Consider the following 19226-nt stretch of genomic DNA (forward strand, 5'->3'; position numbering starts at 1 on the left):
CTTCAACTACCCATCACAGACACGCTAATTCAACGTAACAATGCCATGCCAAAAAGTGTATATACAATTACACATTTTAAATGTGCTTATTATTGGTATTCAAAAATAAAAAAAAGAGATAAAGAGCAGGATTTAAAAGTAAACATATCGGCGACAATGAGCTTCGAACCGTAGCCCTCATGATCAGAAGGCAGTAAGCAAACCACTACACTATGGTTGAGCTGTTGTTATTCATGCGAATTTATTTATAACAAGGATAACAAGAATTAATGACGCAATAACGGTCTACCAGAATAATATAACTTAAAAAGTAATATATATTTATTTAACATTATGGTAGACCGTGCTCATTGGGCTTAAATGGAGGAATAATTACCAATAAACATATCAAAGTTAGGAAGGTATGTATAATGTGACCGTGTATATTCAAAATATACGTTAGATAAATGCTGAATACGACCAAAACATGAGTTTTAATGAATGATTTCATTGGATCGAAGCTCGATAACACAATACAGTAGCATTGCAATGATAGGATTAAATACGCTGAAATCGAGTGCAATTGTCATCAGTCTCCCGGTGGCATATAGTTACTGGCTTTGCTTCTCGCCCCGAGATCTCGAGTTCGAATCCATGTAATGCTATTTTTCTTTCTTTCTTTTTTGTTCTTTCTTTCTTTCTTTCTTTCTTTCTTTTTTTTCTTTCTTTTCTTTCTTTCTTTCTTTCTTTCTTTCTTTCTTTCTTTTTCCTTTATGTTGCCAATTTACATTTACATTTATCAATGAACTAAAGGGAAACAATTGTTTTGTTTTATGATTTTTTTTGTTATTTCAGTAGGTATTTTTAACTGATTGTACTCTATATTTCCAATATGATTTAATTTTGATTAGTTTTAAATTGTTTTAAAAGTGAATTTTGAGATAATTCGCTGATAATAGCAATCATGTGTCAAATATGCCTTAAATAATGCATATATTACAGCGTTTTGATACCTAAAATATTTAGTTTGACAAAAAATGACAATTAAAGTAACCAAAATATGCGCAATGTTATTTGTTTTAAATTAGTGAAAAAAATCATGTCAATCGAGCAACGCGTTTGCGAGTTATGGTAATTTTACTGAAAGTAATAGATTATTTTTTTTTTTTTTTAATACAATCAAGTGCAAATTTCCCTGGGACACTTGTTCATATTTCGCGCCCTCTGTTCAATAAAACCGGTCATATGAAGTTCACCATGTGATATTTTATTTGTATAGTTTCCAACCTATTTCGAATCCTCCTCCCCCACCAACCAATGTTGGAGCAAAAATATAGGCCATTTACAAAATGAGGCGTTTGGTATACAACATTGAATAAGGGGTGCGGGGAGGGTCATTGAACTATAAAGTGTCCCAGCAAATGTGCACTTGATTGTATAGGGGATGCGAAAAAATAATCTATTAATATCAATAAAATCGCCATAACTCTCGAACGCGTTGCTCGATTTTCATAATTTTTTCAGTGATGTCAAGATAATTTCATTATGCATTACATGATTAGCCAATTTATTAAAATAAACATTTTTTGAATATCTAACCCTGCAATGCATGCATTTTTCAAGGAATATTTGACACATTGATTGCTTATATTAGAGTGGACATATAAATTCTCCTTTGGTAGAATTTACAAACATAATAAAAGCAAACCAAATAAGAAATTAAGAAAATATAGAAATAAATAGAACAGAATCATGATGTTTGTCTCATCATTGATCTTTCAAACTCATTACCCTATTTCAAATGCTATTATCGGAATGCACGTTAAACTCTTTAATATAGGCCTTCAACTACCCATCACAGACACGCTAATTCAACGTAACAATGCCATGCCAAAAAGTGTATATACAATTACACATTTTAAATGTGCTTATTATTGGTATTCAAAAATAAAAAAAGAGATAAAGAGCAGGATTTAAAAGTAAACATATCGGCGACAATGAGCTTCGAACCGTAGCCCTCATGATCAGAAGGCAGTAAGCAAACCACTACACTATGGTTGAGCTGTTGTTATTCATGCGAATTTATTTATAACAAGGATAACAAGAATTAATGACGCAATAACGGTCTACCAGAATAATATAACTTAAAAAGTAATATATATTTATTTAACGTTATGGTAGACCGTGCTCATTTGGCTTAAATGGAGGAATAATTACCAATAAACATATCAAAGTTAGGAAGGTATGTATAATGTGACCGTGTATATTCAAAATATACGTTAGATAAATGCTGAATACGACCAAAACATGAGTTTTAATGAATGATTTCATTGGATCGAAGCTCGATAACACAATACAGTAGCATTGCAATGATAGGATTAAATACGCTGAAATCGAGTGCAATTGTCATCAGTCTCCCGGTGGCATATAGTTACTGGTTTTGCTTCTCGCCCCCGAGATCTCGAGTTCGAATCCATGTAATGCTATTTTTCTTTCTTTCTTTTTTGTTTTTTTTCTTTCTTTCTTTCTTTCTTTTTTTTTTTTTTTTTTCTTTCTTTCTTTCTTTCTTTCTTTCTTTTTTCTTTTTTCCTTTATGTTGCCAATTTACATTTACATTTATCAATGAACTAAAGGGAAACAATTGTTTTGTTTTATGATTTTTTTTGTTATTTCAGTAGGTATTTTTAACTGATTGTACTCTATATTTCCAAGATGATTTAATTTTGATTAGTTTTAAATTGTTTTAAAAGTGAATTTTGAGATAATTCGCTGATAATAGCAATCATGTGTCAAATATGCCTTAAATAATGCATATATTACAGCGTTTTGATACCTAAAAATATTTAGTTTAAAAAAAAATGACAATTAAAGTAACCAAAATATGCGCAATGTTATTTGTTTTAAATTAGTGAAAAATCATGTCAATCGAGCAACGTGTTTGCGAGTTATGGTAATTTTACTGAAAGTAATAGATTATTTTTGTCTTCTTCAATACTGTATAGGGGATGCGAAAAATAATCTATTAATATCAATAAAATCGCCATAACTCTCGAACGCGTTGCTCGATTTTCATAATTTTTCAGTGATGTCAAGATAATTTCATTATGCATTACATGATTAGCCAATTTATTAAAATAAACATTTTTTGAATATCTAACCCTGCAATGCATGCATTTTTCAAGGAATATTTGACACATTGATTGCTTATATTAGAGTGGACCTATAAATTCTCCTTTGGTAGAATTTACAAACATAATAAAAGCAAACCAAATAAGAAATTAAGAAAATATAGAAATAAATAGAACAGAATCATGATGTTTGTCTCATCATTGATCTTTCAAACTCATTACCCTATTTCAAATGCTATTATCGGAATGCACGTTAAACTCTTTAATATAGGCCTTCAACTACCCATCACAGACACGCTAATTCAACGTAACAATGCCATTCCAAAAAGTGTATATACAATTACACATTTTAAATGTGCTTATTATTGGTATTCAAAAATAAAAAAGAGATAAAGAGCAGGATTTAAAAGTAAACATATCGGCGACAATGAGCTTCGAACCGTAGCCCTCATGATCAGAAGGCAGTAAGCAAACCACTACACTATGGTTGAGCTGTTGTTATTCATGCGAATTTATTTATAACAAGGATAACAAGAATTAATGACGCAATAACGGTCTACCAGAATAATATAACTTAAAAAGTAATATATATTTATTTAACGTTATGGTAGACCGTGCTCATTTGGCTTAAATGGAGGAATAATTACCAATAAACATATCAAAGTTAGGAAGGTATGTATAATGTGACCGTGTATATTCAAAATATACGTTAGATAAATGCTGAATACGACCAAAACATGAGTTTTAATGAATGATTTCATTGGATCGAAGCTCGATAACACAATACAGTAGCATTGCAATGATAGGATTAAATACGCTGAAATCGAGTGCAATTGTCATCAGTCTCCCGGTGGCATATAGTTACTGGTTTTGCTTCTCGCCCCGAGATCTCGAGTTCGAATCCATGTAATGCTATTTTTCTTACTTTCTTTTTTATTCATTTTGTATTTATTTCTTTCTTTCTTTTTTCTTTCTTTTTCTTTCTTTCTTTCTTTCTTTCTTTCTTTCTTTCTTTTTTCCTTTATGTTGCCAATTTACATTTACATTTATCAATGAACTAAAGGGAAACAATTGTTTTGTTTTATGATTTTTTTTTGTTATTTCAGTAGGTATTTTTAACTGATTGTACTCTATATTTCCAAGATGATTTAATTTTGATTAGTTTTAAATTGTTTTAAAAGTGAATTTTGAGATAATTCGCTGATAATAGCAATCATGTGTCAAATATGCCTTAAATAATGCATATATTACAGCGTTTTGATACCTAAAAATATTTAAAAAAAAAAAAATGACAATTAAAGTAACCAAAATATGCGCAATGTTATTTGTTTTAAATTAGTGAAAAAATCATGTCAATCGAGCAACGCGTTTGCGAGTTATGGTAATTTTACTGAAAGTAATAGATTATTTTTGTCTTCTTCAATACAATCAAGTGCAAATTTCCCTGGGACACTTGTTCATATTTCGCGCCCTCTGTTCAATAAAACCGGTCATATGAAGTTCACCATGTGATATTTTATTTGTATAGTTTCCAACCTATTTCGAATCCTCCTCCCCCACCAACCAATGTTGGATCAAAAATATAGGCCATTTACAAAATGAGGCGTTTGGTATACAACATTGAATAAGGGGTGCAGGGAGGTCATTGAACTATGAAAGTGTCCCAGCAAATGTGCACTTGATTGTATAGGGGATGCGAAAAATAATCTATTAATATCAATAAAATCGCCATAACTCTCGAACGCGTTGCTCGATTTTCATAATTTTTTCAGTGATGTCAAGATAATTTCATTATGCATTACATGATTAGCCAATTTATTAAAATAAACATTTTTTTGAATATCTAACCCTGCAATGCATGCATTTTTCAAGGAATATTTGACACATTGATTGCTTATATTAGAGTGGACATATAAATTCTCCTTTGGTAGAATTTACAAACATAATAAAAGCAAACCAAATAAGAAATTAAGAAAATATAGAAATAAATAGAACAGAATCATGATGTTTGTCTCATCATTGATCTTTCAAACTCATTACCCTATTTCAAATGCTATTATCGGAATGCACGTTAAACTCTTTAATATAGGCCTTCAACTACCCATCACAGACACGCTAATTCAACGTAACAATGCCATGCCAAAAAGTGTATATACAATTACACATTTTAAATGTGCTTATTATTGGTATTCAAAAATAAAAAAGAGATAAAGAGCAGGATTTAAAAGTAAACATATCGGCGACAATGAGCTTCGAACCGTAGCCCTCATGATCAGAAGGCAGTAAGCAAACCACTACACTATGGTTGAGCTGTTGTTATTCATGCGAATTTATTTATAACAAGGATAACAAGAATTAATGACGCAATAACGGTCTACCAGAATAATATAACTTAAAAAGTAATATATATTTATTTAACGTTATGGTAGACCGTGCTCATTTGGCTTAAATGGAGGAATAATTACCAATAAACATATCAAAGTTAGGAAGGTATGTATAATGTGACCGTGTATATTCAAAATATACGTTAGATAAATGCTGAATACGACCAAAACATGAGTTTTAATGAATGATTTCATTGGATCGAAGCTCGATAACACAATACAGTAGCATTGCAATGATAGGATTAAATACGCTGAAATCGAGTGCAATTGTCATCAGTCTCCCGGTGGCATATAGTTACTGGCTTTGCTTCTCGCCCCGAGATCTCGAGTTCGAATCCATGTAATGCTATTTTTCTTTCTTTTTTTTTTGTTCTTTCTTTCTTTCTTTCTTTCTTTCTTTTTTCTTTCTTTTTCTTTCTTTCTTTCTTTCTTTCTTTCTTTCTTTCTTTTTTCCTTTATGTTGCCAATTTACATTTACATTTATCAATGAACTAAAGGGAAACAATTGTTTTGTTTTATGATTTTTTTTTGTTATTTCAGTAGGTATTTTTAACTGATTGTACTCTATATTTCCAAGATGATTTAATTTTGATTAGTTTTAAATTGTTTTAAAAGTGAATTTTGAGATAATTCGCTGATAATAGCAATCATGTGTCAAATATGCCTTAAATAATGCATATATTACAGCGTTTTGATACCTAAAAATATTTAGTTTGAAAAAAAATGACAATTAAAGTAACCAAAATATGCGCAATGTTATTTGTTTTAAATTAGTGAAAAATCATGTCAATCGAGCAACGCGTTTGCGAGTTATGGTAATTTTACTGAAAGTAATAGATTATTTTTGTCTTCTTCAATACAATCAAGTGCAAATTTCCCTGGGACACTTGTTCATATTTCGCGCCCTCTGTTCAATAAAACCGGTCATATGAAGTTCACCATGTGATATTTTATTTGTATAGTTTCCAACCTATTTCGAATCCTCTCCTCCCCACCAACCAATGTTGGAGCAAAAATATAGGCCATTTACAAAATGAGGCGTTTGGTATACAACATTGAATAAGGGGTGCGGGGAGGGTCATTGAACTATGAAAGTGTCCCAGCAAATGTGCACTTGATTGTAGGTTCTGTAACTCTGGGAGACTTCTGGGCTCTAGCTCCAGAAAGTCTCCCAGAGGTCCGGGTGGCGGGAGGTCTCCGGGAGACTGCCTGCCAGTGCCTGAAGCGGGATACCTCCAGAAACCGTGCTGAATTATAGACCAGGAACTTGAAGAATCAGGAAACCTGCAAAAAATGTTGGTGATGCAATCTTCAATCTGTGGCGCGTAGCTATAGGGGGACCAGAGGGGACCCCCCCCCCCATCCTCATATTCCATTTTGTCGGTTGAGATGGGACCACCAGTTCCGCCAGTACCCCGCGAGGGCTTCGCCACTGACCCCGCCATGGGCCCCACCTGTTGGTCGCTTCTCTCCACTTTTCACCCCCCCAATATTCTATTTCCTCAATTGAGACGGGACCGTCGGTTAATTTTGAGTGGTCTTCTGAAATGCCGGCCCAGGGGGCTGTTCGGCAATGATTTGCATGCAATGTACTGATACGGTATCGAAATAAAACGAGGTAAAAACATGCATTAAAATTGCCCCTCCAAAAGGCTAAAACCTTGGAGATTCGCCCGGTCCCCACCATGGGTCCACAGCCACCCATTAGATGCTACTCTCCACTTGTCACTATATTTTGTCGGTTCTCGGTGTGACCCCCCCTACCCATCATAATCCTGGCTATATCATATTGACTTTAATGAGGGGAGGAAACCAACTTTCATGGGTAGTAAAATGTGACAAAAATTGTCAAAATATTCTGAGGTATAAAAAAACTAAAAATCAGGGCACAAGCATCCCACAGTGGAGTTAAAGAGGGGAAGGGAATTATAGGGGTGATTTTTATGCTTATGCCAAATTGGGAGGGTCAAAGATTTTGGGCAGGCCAAAATGGGGAGGAGATTTGTTGGTAGGCCACAAGGGGGCAAGCATTTTTGTGCAGATATTTGGGCACCCAATTCCCAATATTTTCTCCCCATAGCGCTCCCGGCACATGATCGATAAATTCAGTTTAAATACAATACAATGCTATTTATCAATATATGCCTACAATAAAATGCACTTGAATGCTAAAGCAGATTATAAATACATTCCAGTTACAAATGTATATGTATAGCCATTTCAGTACCTTACCTCCTTGAAGATGAAAGAGACTGTATGTAGTGGTAATTCTGACCGTAATGGAACCTAAAGAAAGATAACATGATTAGCAAGATTGATGGCTATTATTTTTAAGCGCTAATTGTTTCTTTATAGCCCTGTGAGGCAACCTTGAACAATAAACGAAAAACTTTTGATGTGATGGCTCACATATGTTTGGAAATATTCGCACATTGGTGTTTAACACTTTTTATATAGTTTAAAACTATATAAAAAGTGTTCAAATTTAAACAAAATTTGATGAATTATTCACTGTATTAGATGTCGTAAGTGCCCCATACGATATAGTGTTGCACTAAAATAGAAATGAGTGTAGTAACATTGCATTACACTTATGATATCCTATAATTCTATTCTTAATAATAAAGCAATTTTGAAACTTAAAACCTGCTTTAAAATTTGTTTTTTATTATGGCCTTCCATAATTCGTCAACATCTCAAAATGTCACTTACGATAGTGTAGCACTCTGCCGACGTAATGTCTTTGAGCGCTATTGGGTGTTTTTTTCTGTCGATACCTCCACAACCTTGCCCATAGGTCATAGGTCATAGAGGAATTTTACTTATCAAATTACTAGTTTTTTTATTCTATGGTGTCATGGCATGTGCAAGGGCAGGGGGCAAAGCATTTTTTACCCGGGGATCATAATTAGGAGGCAATGCATCTCAAGGTCAATCAGAATGATTATCAACAGAACCCTTATCTGTCCTTTTGCCATCTATATGATCAGAACAAAGCAAGAGATTTGAGATGTCGTCTGTCTATCCTTTGTGTTAGTCGATTGGACAAGATAAAGAATGAATTTTACAACGCAGGCCCAATGTAACAAAGTCCATTTTGGAACATACTGCAGTCCGTTTCTGTCCGTTTTCCTATACACAATACACAGTGCTCTCACCATTGACGCGTAACCTCTACAAATAGTGTATGTTAGAAGTATAGGCAATTGCCTAGTTAACGTCATTGTGTGAAAAATAACCGGCCAATATTTAAAGTACTCTTCTGAATGTCCTAAATTTTTAGCTAATTTCGGTGTTTGGAAATATTCGCACTTTGGTGTTTTAAGAAGGATATCGTCGGCAGAGTGCTACACTATCGTAAGTGCAGTTTGGACAGTTTTACAGGAGGAGCATTTTTGTGTTTAGCGTAGCCGTTTGTTTACAAGTAGCCATAAAATGACATGGGAATGTAAAGCAATTTGATATTAATAATATAAACTATATAAATGGTGTTAAAGTTAATAAATCGATGAATTATTTACTGATTTAGATGTCGTAAGTGCCACATACTATAGTGTTACACTCAAATAGAAATAAGTGTAGAGTGCAACACTATCGTATGTGCCACATACGATAGTGTAGCATTCATTGCTATATTAGGATATGCATAATATCGGCTCAAATATCCAATATTTTGTCATTTTATGTTTCTTAACAAGTGTTTTTTTTTCTTTTCTCTCAAGATTTTATTACTGAATCTAAAACTAAAAACACCGGATTTATCGTCTCTATTACCAGTCATGGGAGATATGAACTTAGCCAGCATGATGACAACGCATACAGCCTCAGCGTCACAGACAGTGATGTGTTAGAGACTGTTTTGTGAACTGTAAGTGGCACATACGATAGTCTTGCATGCATTAATTAAAATTGTATTGCACTTACGATATTTTATTTCATTAATTAAAAAATAATTAATCAATTTTGAAACTTAGAACCTGGTTTAATATGTGCGATTTTATATGGCCTTCCATAATCTCATTTTGGACAAAAATGTCACTTACGATAGTGTAACACTCTGGCGACGATATGTAAACGACAGATAACCCCAAAAATATGAAGAAATTATTTCCAAACCGTGTTACGGTCCACAACCATTATGTTTCTCATTTTCAAGAATGCTGGTTAACAATATGCACACTATTGTCTCATTTCGTGAACAAAGGCCCACCAGTATTGTTACCTTGCGTTTGCTTTATAATCGTTCACCCAACTGAAACTATAATACCAGCTCATTGCTCATTGCACAGGTAAAACAGAATCATGTGTAGTGTGGATTTAACCAGAGAAGATCTGATGTAACATAGTTGAGCTGTTTTCAATGAGTGTTATCTTGGTTTAATAGCTTTTAATGGGGTTTAATTCCTGCAAAGGTCGTGGTGAATTCTATTGTAGACATGCCTGCATCATGAGAAGTTGCCAACAACATTAACCATTGTTAAGCCTATCAGAACAACTTTACTGATCCTAGACCATCCGTTCTTCCGTCTACAGGTTGCTAAACAGCAGGCCCAAACGAGACTGAAATGAAAAACACCGGCCTACAAACCTACTATAATGGTCCGTATGCCTAAACGTAATGAGGATAAGTTATAAAGGATGTTTTTTAATGTTATGAAAACGTTTTAAACTCTTAATATACCCTTTATATAACCCGACATTTAAACATTTTCCGACAACCTTTTATAACCTTTTGAGAATGATGTCGAAAACGTTTTGTGTTAAAAAATATCCCGCCTTCTAAACCTGATCAATTGCGACGCGTTTTGGTATCATAAATCGTTAAATAATAATAATTAATGACATAATATTTCGTTACACATAAAAACTGGACACTTTCATGACAGATAATCGGACTTCCCTAGCTTGTGTATTTTACTCTAGCAATCGTTCTAAAAGTTATCGAAACTCGATTGAATCGTAACTCCATGTCCTATTGCATAATGCATCAAATGTCATGGGTACACTTACTACTAAAATTCCTAATTGCGTGCAGGCATAGAAAGCTGTTAGCCATTCAGAGTGATTGAATCCCCACAATGCTATGCGGTCACCTTTCTTCATACCTCTAGACAGGAGTGATGCTGCAAACCTTTGACTCTAAAATTGAGAGAGAGAATTATTATTATTATTATTATTTTAATCTTCATCTTGTGAATCAAATTAGTCATAAATCATTGTCTTATCGGGTGTAAAATGTTATATTATTTTTGTTAACAATTATATCATTGTATATTGACCTGTAAAATTATCTAAATAATCGGATAATGCGGCCATCGTCTATCTTGCTGGATATAATCTACAGTTCATCAGACTTTGAACAAAAGAAATACAAAATAGGGAACAAAAGTATAAGGCTGAACATATATATCTGGAATTTGGACGAATTCTCAAAATGGCACCATCATTTTCGCTCGGGCATACTAGCCACCCACCCCCAAATACAGTAAGCCAAAAAAATTAAGGTACCAGTTGTGTTCATAGAGAGCGAAATAAGAAGAGACAGGGAGAAAAAGAAAATGATTATTTAAAAAATGAGCTAAAAACTAATATCGAGCGGGATGAAATCATCAGTGCCCAATTGACGTAGCTAAGATCTGACCTACTACCAATTTTGGGCGCAAAATACAAGTTTCAACCGTCATCCTGATGTGCTATTAGCTACAAACAATTTAATGGGACACTTCAACAGTTCAATATCAGTTTGATAATCGATAATTGATTATCAATTATCGATATTAATTATCATTTATCGATAATCAATCATTAATTTATCCGTATTCAATGTTGAAAATGTATAGGCCTCCACAACCGACAAAACTAGGAATATCGCTAAGGATGATATTCTTCTGGGTATGAGGAGGGGGGGGGTTAGGTGAGGGGAATTGATAATCAATAATTGATAATTGATTATCAGTTATCGATAATCAATTATAATTTATCGATAATCAATCATTAATTTATCCATATTCAATGTTGAAAAATGTATAGGCTTCCGCAACCGACAAAACTAGGAATCGCTAAGGATGATCTTCTTCTGGGTATGGGGAGGGGGTTGGGTTGGGGAGGGGAATTGATAATCGATAATTGATTATTGATTATCAATTATCGATAATCAATTATCATTTATCGATAATCAATCATTAATTTATCCATATTCAATGTTGAAAAATGTATAGGCCTCCGCAACCGACAAAACTAGGAATCGCTAAGGATGATCTTCTTCTGGCATGGGGGGGGGGGTGAGGGCAATTGATAATCGATAATTTATTATTGATTATCAATTATCGATATTCAATTATCATTTATCGATAATCAATCATTGATTAATCCATATTCAATGTTGAAAAATGTATAGGCCTGCGCAACCGACAAAACTAGGAATCGCTAAGGATGATCTCCTTCTTGGTATGGGGGCGTTGGGTGAGGGGGAATTGATAATCGATAATTGATTATCGATTATCGAAAATCAATTATCGATTATCGATACTCAATTTTCGATTATCGATAATCAATCATTAGTTTATCCATATTCAATGTTTGAAAATGTATAGGCCTACGCAACCGACAAAACGGGATATCTGCATTAATTTGAAAAAATGATTTTCTCCAAAGTGCTAGAAAAGCACACTCTTTGACCATTTCTATGAAACATCGTATCTCTTGCAACCTGAAGGAACGAAATTTGTTTCCGTTTTGAATTTCAACAGCTTAAAAATGACATTTTTCGTAAAATGAGGCTCAAATATTTTGTTCTGAATTGGAAAATCTCTCTTGGTTTAAAATGAAAAACATTACGGATTTTGATAGTAAATTTCGAACTTTTTTATATCAATCATCATATCCGTGGTCACGCGGTACTGTATTTTGAAAGCCATCCGAGTTTCCATTTTGACAAACGGATAACAGCAAAAATAGTTTTAACATTGTCATCTATGGAAGAAAAATTACATAACTGCCTTTTTCTCAAGAAAAAAAATTGGGACTCGAAAATAAATTTTCTTCAAAATCGTTTTTTGAAATCTTTACATATGCAAAATAAAAAAATAAAAATTTTAAGCTAATACTCCATGTAAATGATTTCCCCGAACCCAAACCCTGACCCTAATGCTACTCATAACCCTAATCCTAACCCTAACCCTAATTTCGTGTAAAAGTAGGCCTACATGATAAAGACCTAATAAACAAACTATATTTGAATATTGGAGACAATAATAGCCTCATACACCCAACTCCACCTGCTGCTTTCGCTTCACTCTTTAATCCCTGTTATGGAACTGTGACAGAAGATTGATATGCAACCTCAGAGCGTCCGAACTTTTGTGTCACGTGACCCTGCTTTATGTTGATTTGGACAACATCGTCATCATGTCTACATTACAGTCTTCCAACATTGAAAAATAGGGGTGGGGAAGGCGCCACCCCAGCTTTTATTCATAGCCCGGTGGGGCTAACTCTCCCAAGACTTTCAGATATTTATCTGGAATCTCACTGCTTGGCCTACGCTCGGTGCATGGTCAAAGCTGACACACGTGTCATTCATGCGCTGAAATGTAATCTTCTTAAGTTAATGCATCTCCAGTCGTTCGACCTTACCTGGAGATCGCATATCTACAGCCTTCCGAGAGGGGTGTTAAGTTTTGCCGTTCGTGTCTCCATCGACTTTTTGCCCACTTTAAGTAACCTGCGTACTTGGGGTAAAAGGACTAATGCTAATTGCAAACTCTGTGGGAACAAAGAAACTCTTCTTCATGTGTTAAATTTCTGCCCCGTGTCTCTTGAACAGGGCCGCCTAACTTGGCGTCACAATACAATTTTACTTCATTTAGTTAACATTCTCAAATCTAAGCTCCCTTTGGCCACAATTTTTGCTGACATCGCCGGGTTCTCTACTGGTGGGGGTTCTATCCCCCCTAACATCATGATCACCAATTTAAAACCAGACATTGTAGTCCTTCACGATGACGGCATCTCCATACAAGTCCGTGAGCTCACTGACCCCTTTGAAACAAATATTAAAAAAGCCCACGACCGGAAAGAAACTCAATATTCCCATCTCATCCACGATCTGAATGATAAAGGTTATAAATGTCAACTGTTTTGCATCGAAGTAGGCAGTCGTGGCCTCATAACTCACGAAAACGAACATCGTCTGAAATCAATTTTACAGGCCAGCACGAAGAAAGTCAAACCTCTGAAGAAGGAGCTCAGCCAGCTCGCCCTCCTTTCAAGCTATACCATCTGGAATGCGCGGCATAATGCTGTTTGGGAGAATTGTTCCTACATAAAATGCTGAGCTCATCCTCTGGAGGATTTCTCTTTCTTCTGCATCATCCTTCCCATTCCCAGGCTTTCAAGTTTTCTATTAACCTTGCCTTTTTGATGAAATGTGTTTTATATATTATTGTTATTTGTGCTGTATTTTGATGTCTACCCTGCATGGGTTTGGGTCTTCCCAAACCCTGTCCTGGGTTTCATGTTTCCATTCTGTGTGGTTTTTAATGAATAAAGAGTGATTGATATACATGTAGAGTGTAAGCTGAATGTACATTTGCAACTAGTATACAACATTAAATAAGGGGAGCGGGGATGGTCATTGAACATATTGAACTGGTGAAGTGTCCCATCAAATTTGCACTTGTTTGTAGCTAATAGCACATCAGGATAACGGTTGAAACTTGTATTTTGCGCCCAAAATTGGTACTTGTGTAGTAGGTCAGAGCTTAGATATCCAATACCTGTGCGTGCTGTTCGTGCAAGCGTGAAAAAACGTCAATTATTAATAGAGAGATTGCGATGTTCCTAACGCAGCACGTGGACCGCACGTTTTTACATACATTATATTATTTTGATCAGTTTGTCTGATGATGTAAATTCATAATAAATTGTTATACCTAATTTCTGTTTCCTCTTATTCATTTCGTGATATTCATTCCCGTTCCCGTTCTTTCCCTCATCCCTCGGGACTCCAAATCTGGTACCTCGCTCTCCTTTCCCATGGACTAATTCCCCAATTTAGCTACATAACAATACGGTGTTAAATATTGCTAGTCTCGGTTCCAAACTGGATTGTGCTAATTCGTCACGAAGGACAACAAGTCGGCTGGAATAAAGACTATAAATCTGATCTAATCTAATCTAGGTCGATAGAGGGCATAGTGATTTAAAAATTAATAGTAAGCGCAGGCTACTGAGTCTCTGCCTTATTTAAAGAGCCCGCTTTTGATTTTGACTAAAATTTAGACTTAACATGCTGTTTAAACTTAATTGTATTTTTGTGCTCCCCAAATATCATAATTGCCAAATAATTTTGGTAGATTAAAGATCACTACATCCATATATCATGACTTTACCACACACACACACACCCACACACCCACACACATTTCAATGGACAATCTCTGCGTATGGACATCGCGTATAAATTTAGTCGATTTTTAACACATCGCTGTACCTTTATTATAATGATTTGTTACAAACAATAAAGATCATAATAGTAATTGGACTTTCCTTCGTATGTTCATTATCATTGACTGTCTTTAACAAAAATTTATTGTGAAATGGACAAATTTTGTGCATTTTCAACGATGTATCTACGTTTATTTCGCACGTGGAAAATCTTCAAAACTGGCTAAATACGTGACCTAGCTTCGATACAGGAAAGTGGTTTTGAATAGATCAACGTACGCCCGATACCTACGATTGGAAATCGCAATCTCATGGCACACACTCACTGTGCGATTGGGCGGATAAGTGGGCCAAACGTTTCAACATGCAACATGTGCAAAGGGGAAAGACGATTGGAAGAAAATGAAGGGAGAGCTTGAGTATGGAGTAGAATACCGGAGAGGGAATATCGAGTGCGAAACGCGTACGAAAGCACCACGAGTACTACGCGGAGTGCGCCCGTGCAATTATACAATATGTATGCACAGCTAGTAATTTACTAATGGAAGCTCTGATTGGTTCTCACTATCAAGGAGTGTATGAATTCTTAATCAAATCATCTCTATCATTATACACCGCTTATGTCCCATTCAAACAAATAAAGACGCTTATACTTCCAGCACCAGTCCTCTCAACGTCAACGATCTGATCAATATTGTCTACATTCATTATACCATAATTATGATATACATTCATATCAGATAATTATGATTTGCACAGTCATGAATGCTATTATATACTTTGGTACTATGCACCTAGTGTGTGTCCTTCTACACCAACATTTACTGAGCGAAAAGTGGTGGTATTTGACCAATGAGGTAGTGGCGCTTTTCCCAGCGCAGCAAAATCGCACCTCCTCATTGTGTAAAGCCCAATCGATGTATCGATTCAGCTTTAGATGTTCTGATTGCGTAAAAGTTCTACCTCTTTTTAATGCCCAGATTTTTGGTTTCTGAACAAAATTAAAACGAAAACTTGAAAATTGAAATCTCTCAAAGAATGTTTATCACACCATTCTCTTTGGGTCAACACAATGTGATTATAACTATAACAATTTTGTTCACACACATCTCACGCAGCAGTAGGCTGGCCTTTAAGTTTAAGTGGTTTGATTTAGAGGTGACCGATACATCGGACGTTCCTTCGTGATTGGTTGCTCAAAGTCCACGTGATCTAATTTCCGATGATTTCCGAATGTGGATTGAGAAGGTCTATTGGGAAAGTCAAGTTTTATTAAGTGCCAGTGGAGCAGTGTAACATTTAATATTTTGCAAATTGAGTTCGGGCGGTCATTTCTTACAATTCCTAAAATTGCCACAAATTTACCGCCCCCCCAAACCACCACTTGACAACCACTAGCTTCATTGTTGTCATTATGGTAAATAGGTGGTGCACGCAGCGAGGAATTGTGGCATATATTACCTTTCTTCTTCTGATTTCACATGCCTGTTTTTAGGACATAACATCGAAAGGGTGCGGCAAAAATCTGTGCCAACCTCTCCCACACCCAACACTATGTCAGTCACTGGAATTAGTACCTCAGCAAGTGCAAGTATTTAGGAATACTCACCGAGTCTTTCATTTGCTGAAAAATTATCCTTTCGTTGTCTCCGTAGAACACGTACATTTCTTTTTCAGAATATGTCTCTGCTATATGATACAACTGTTGTCCTATTGTGTTACTAGTAAAAGGCGTCTTACGAGGAACATGCAAGTAGCTCATAGTAAGGGCTGAACTAGACATCTTGCTGTCCTATTAATCTATGGTTGATATAAACAAAATACAGATTCATATATGCTACCGGTAAATTGCTTAAATAAAGAGCAGATTAATAATAATTCATGGGATAATGGATAGGCCTAGGATTTTATATATACATGCTGTTTATACACTAAGGCAGCACTCAGCTGAGCACTGGTACTTCTATTTATAAACCTGTAAAACGAATATATAATTAATATACAGGGTGTCTCAATAAAAAAAAGGCCCTGTAATTTGAGGGACTTAACGTTTAATGTCGGCAGTAAACTTCAAACTTTTGATGATTAAAAAACCATGACGTTTCATCTTCAAAATGATACACAAATCATCAAAATCCGTTGACGCGTCACTGAGGTAATTGGGATTTTACAAACAGACCAATTTTTGACAGTTCCGATGTGACAATACACATTAAACACTAATGTGCTGCATTGTAGTTTACAATGGACAAAAACAAATGAAATAAACGTCGCTACGAGTTTAAAAAGCAAACAATTAATATCTTAAATAACAATATGTGAAAATATACCTTCTAAATATATTGTTCAAACATTTCGCAAGCGGCAACAGGGCCAAATGTGTAACTTAAGTATCATAGTATATACGTGCGTGACCAGAAAAACAAGAAAAGGGTTATTGTCCAAGAATAAATGTCACGAATGGCGTTTAGGGGGTTAAAAACGCTAGTTGATGCGCGACTAGTAATTTTAAAAACATAGTCTAAACAGGATTTAGCCTTTTGAGCAAAAACATCCCTCTACAAGGAATTTAGCGCAATTTAACAACAAATAAGCAGGAATTTTTTTATCTGAAATGTAGCACCAATAAAAAAAATACACCCTTGATTATGTTTTTTTATTATTATTATTTTCCAATATTCATAATGTTTGAGTGATGGTCCTGATGCAAATCAGTCGAGGAAAGACGCTTTGCGAATTAGCCGGATCAATCAAATGACTCCAAAACGCATCAGCTATCGTTTTTGAGCCCTTAAACGCGATTTGCGCGATTCATTTTCTGAAAAAAGACACCTTTTTCCTGGTCACCTGGTCATAAAATTTAACTGACCCCCATGGCCCTGTCATAATTTTTCACAAGGTCATATCTTAAAATCCTCTCCATAAGAATGAACAAAATTGCATTAGGATTACTTCAATACTTATTTAACACATGTCAGTAACCAAGCAATTGTCCAACTGACACAACAGTGCATTTTACTGTTGTGTCAGTTGGACAACTGCCTGTTTACTGACATGTGTTTAGAGTAGAGTATTGAAGTTATCCTCTGTGTACTTTTTATTCATGTACAGGCGAATAATTGGAACCCAACAAAAGAAATCTGTTGGGCTGTGAATTTTGGTCCAGGAAGGTGTCCATGTCAGGATTTTGTTGTTGTGTCAGTTGGACAATTGCTTGGTTACTGACATGTGTTTAGAGTAGAGTATTGAAGTAATCCTGTGTGCAATTTTTGTTCATTTTTATGGAGAGGATTTTAAGATATGACCTTGTGAAAAATTATAAGTTTCTTTTTGAGGCCAGTTTATATAAACTATATTTTGAGAAGGTATTTTTCACATTATTGTTAACCCAAAGAGAAAGGTGTGAAAAAGCATTCTTTGAGAAATTGATTGGTTGATTGGTGTTTTCGAACCCAGCTAATCGTAATTTCTTTTTCCATTCTAATGCGGCCCATACACGTTCAAAAACCCTTGATACAAGAGTGGATATAAAATCTACCATTGTACACGCACAATGGTTTTGGGGTCAAAGGTCATTAAGGGGTCACAACACGGCTGTGTTCGTGGTCTTAGACCACAGCTAAGTCTAGTTTAATTCTTCTTTCGTAATTTGAAGTATGGCTTCATTTATTTATTTATTTATCAGTTTGGGCTATTTAGTAATATGGTAATATTTGTGAAGTAGGTCAAACCAATTTAAATTATTCTAAAAGTTGCCCGAATTTAGACAGATTGTTAAATGTTCTTGGCAAACTGGAAAATGTGTATATTTTGAATAATGCAAATCTGATTCATAAGAATTAATATTTCATATTTGGCATGTTAAATGATACATGATAAATGTAATATAAATAAAGAACATATCCTGAAAAATAGAAGTGAATACAATAAGTACTTTGTACGTTTGAAGCACTAAGATGTGGTGTACGCCTTGGTAAATTGAACAAATTTATTATGCAAATGATATTTAAAACATAATAGACAAAATTGTATTTGAATTGATAGATAAACATAAACAACATATCCTGAACATAAATCGTATTTGAATTGATAGATGAATATAAAGAACATATCCTGGAGAACTGTGAAATTTAACTTGTGCCGTGAATCTTGCCAAATTGTGGAAATTCGTTAATGTTAAATTTAATTATGTAAATAAGATTCTAAACATAATAAAAAAAAGGTTATTTTACATCCTTAGATGATACAAACAAGTTATTATCTCGTGTTCCCGAGATCCTGACTTACA

The 19226-nt window shown here is 34.8% G+C and overlaps 1 protein-coding gene across 1 annotated transcript in view; it reads right to left on the reverse strand.

Annotated features, from left to right (window-relative positions):
- Positions 1–19226, reverse strand: part of LOC140161914 (medium-chain acyl-CoA ligase ACSF2, mitochondrial-like) — an 83166-nt gene that overhangs the window by 63628 nt on the left and 312 nt on the right. Inside the window, exons 2-4 of the mRNA XM_072185209.1 lie at positions 16548–16738; positions 10502–10630; positions 7724–7777 (exon numbers count right to left, since the gene is read on the reverse strand). Of these exons, the coding sequence (XP_072041310.1) occupies positions 7724–7777; positions 10502–10630; positions 16548–16721 (357 nt within the window). The 5' untranslated portion in view covers positions 16722–16738. The remainder of the gene's footprint in view (positions 1–7723; positions 7778–10501; positions 10631–16547; positions 16739–19226) is intronic.

The sequence above is a fragment of the Amphiura filiformis genome, chromosome 10 (genome assembly GCF_039555335.1).
Source record: "Amphiura filiformis chromosome 10, Afil_fr2py, whole genome shotgun sequence".
In the NCBI taxonomy this organism is placed as follows: domain Eukaryota; kingdom Metazoa; phylum Echinodermata; class Ophiuroidea; order Amphilepidida; family Amphiuridae; genus Amphiura; species Amphiura filiformis.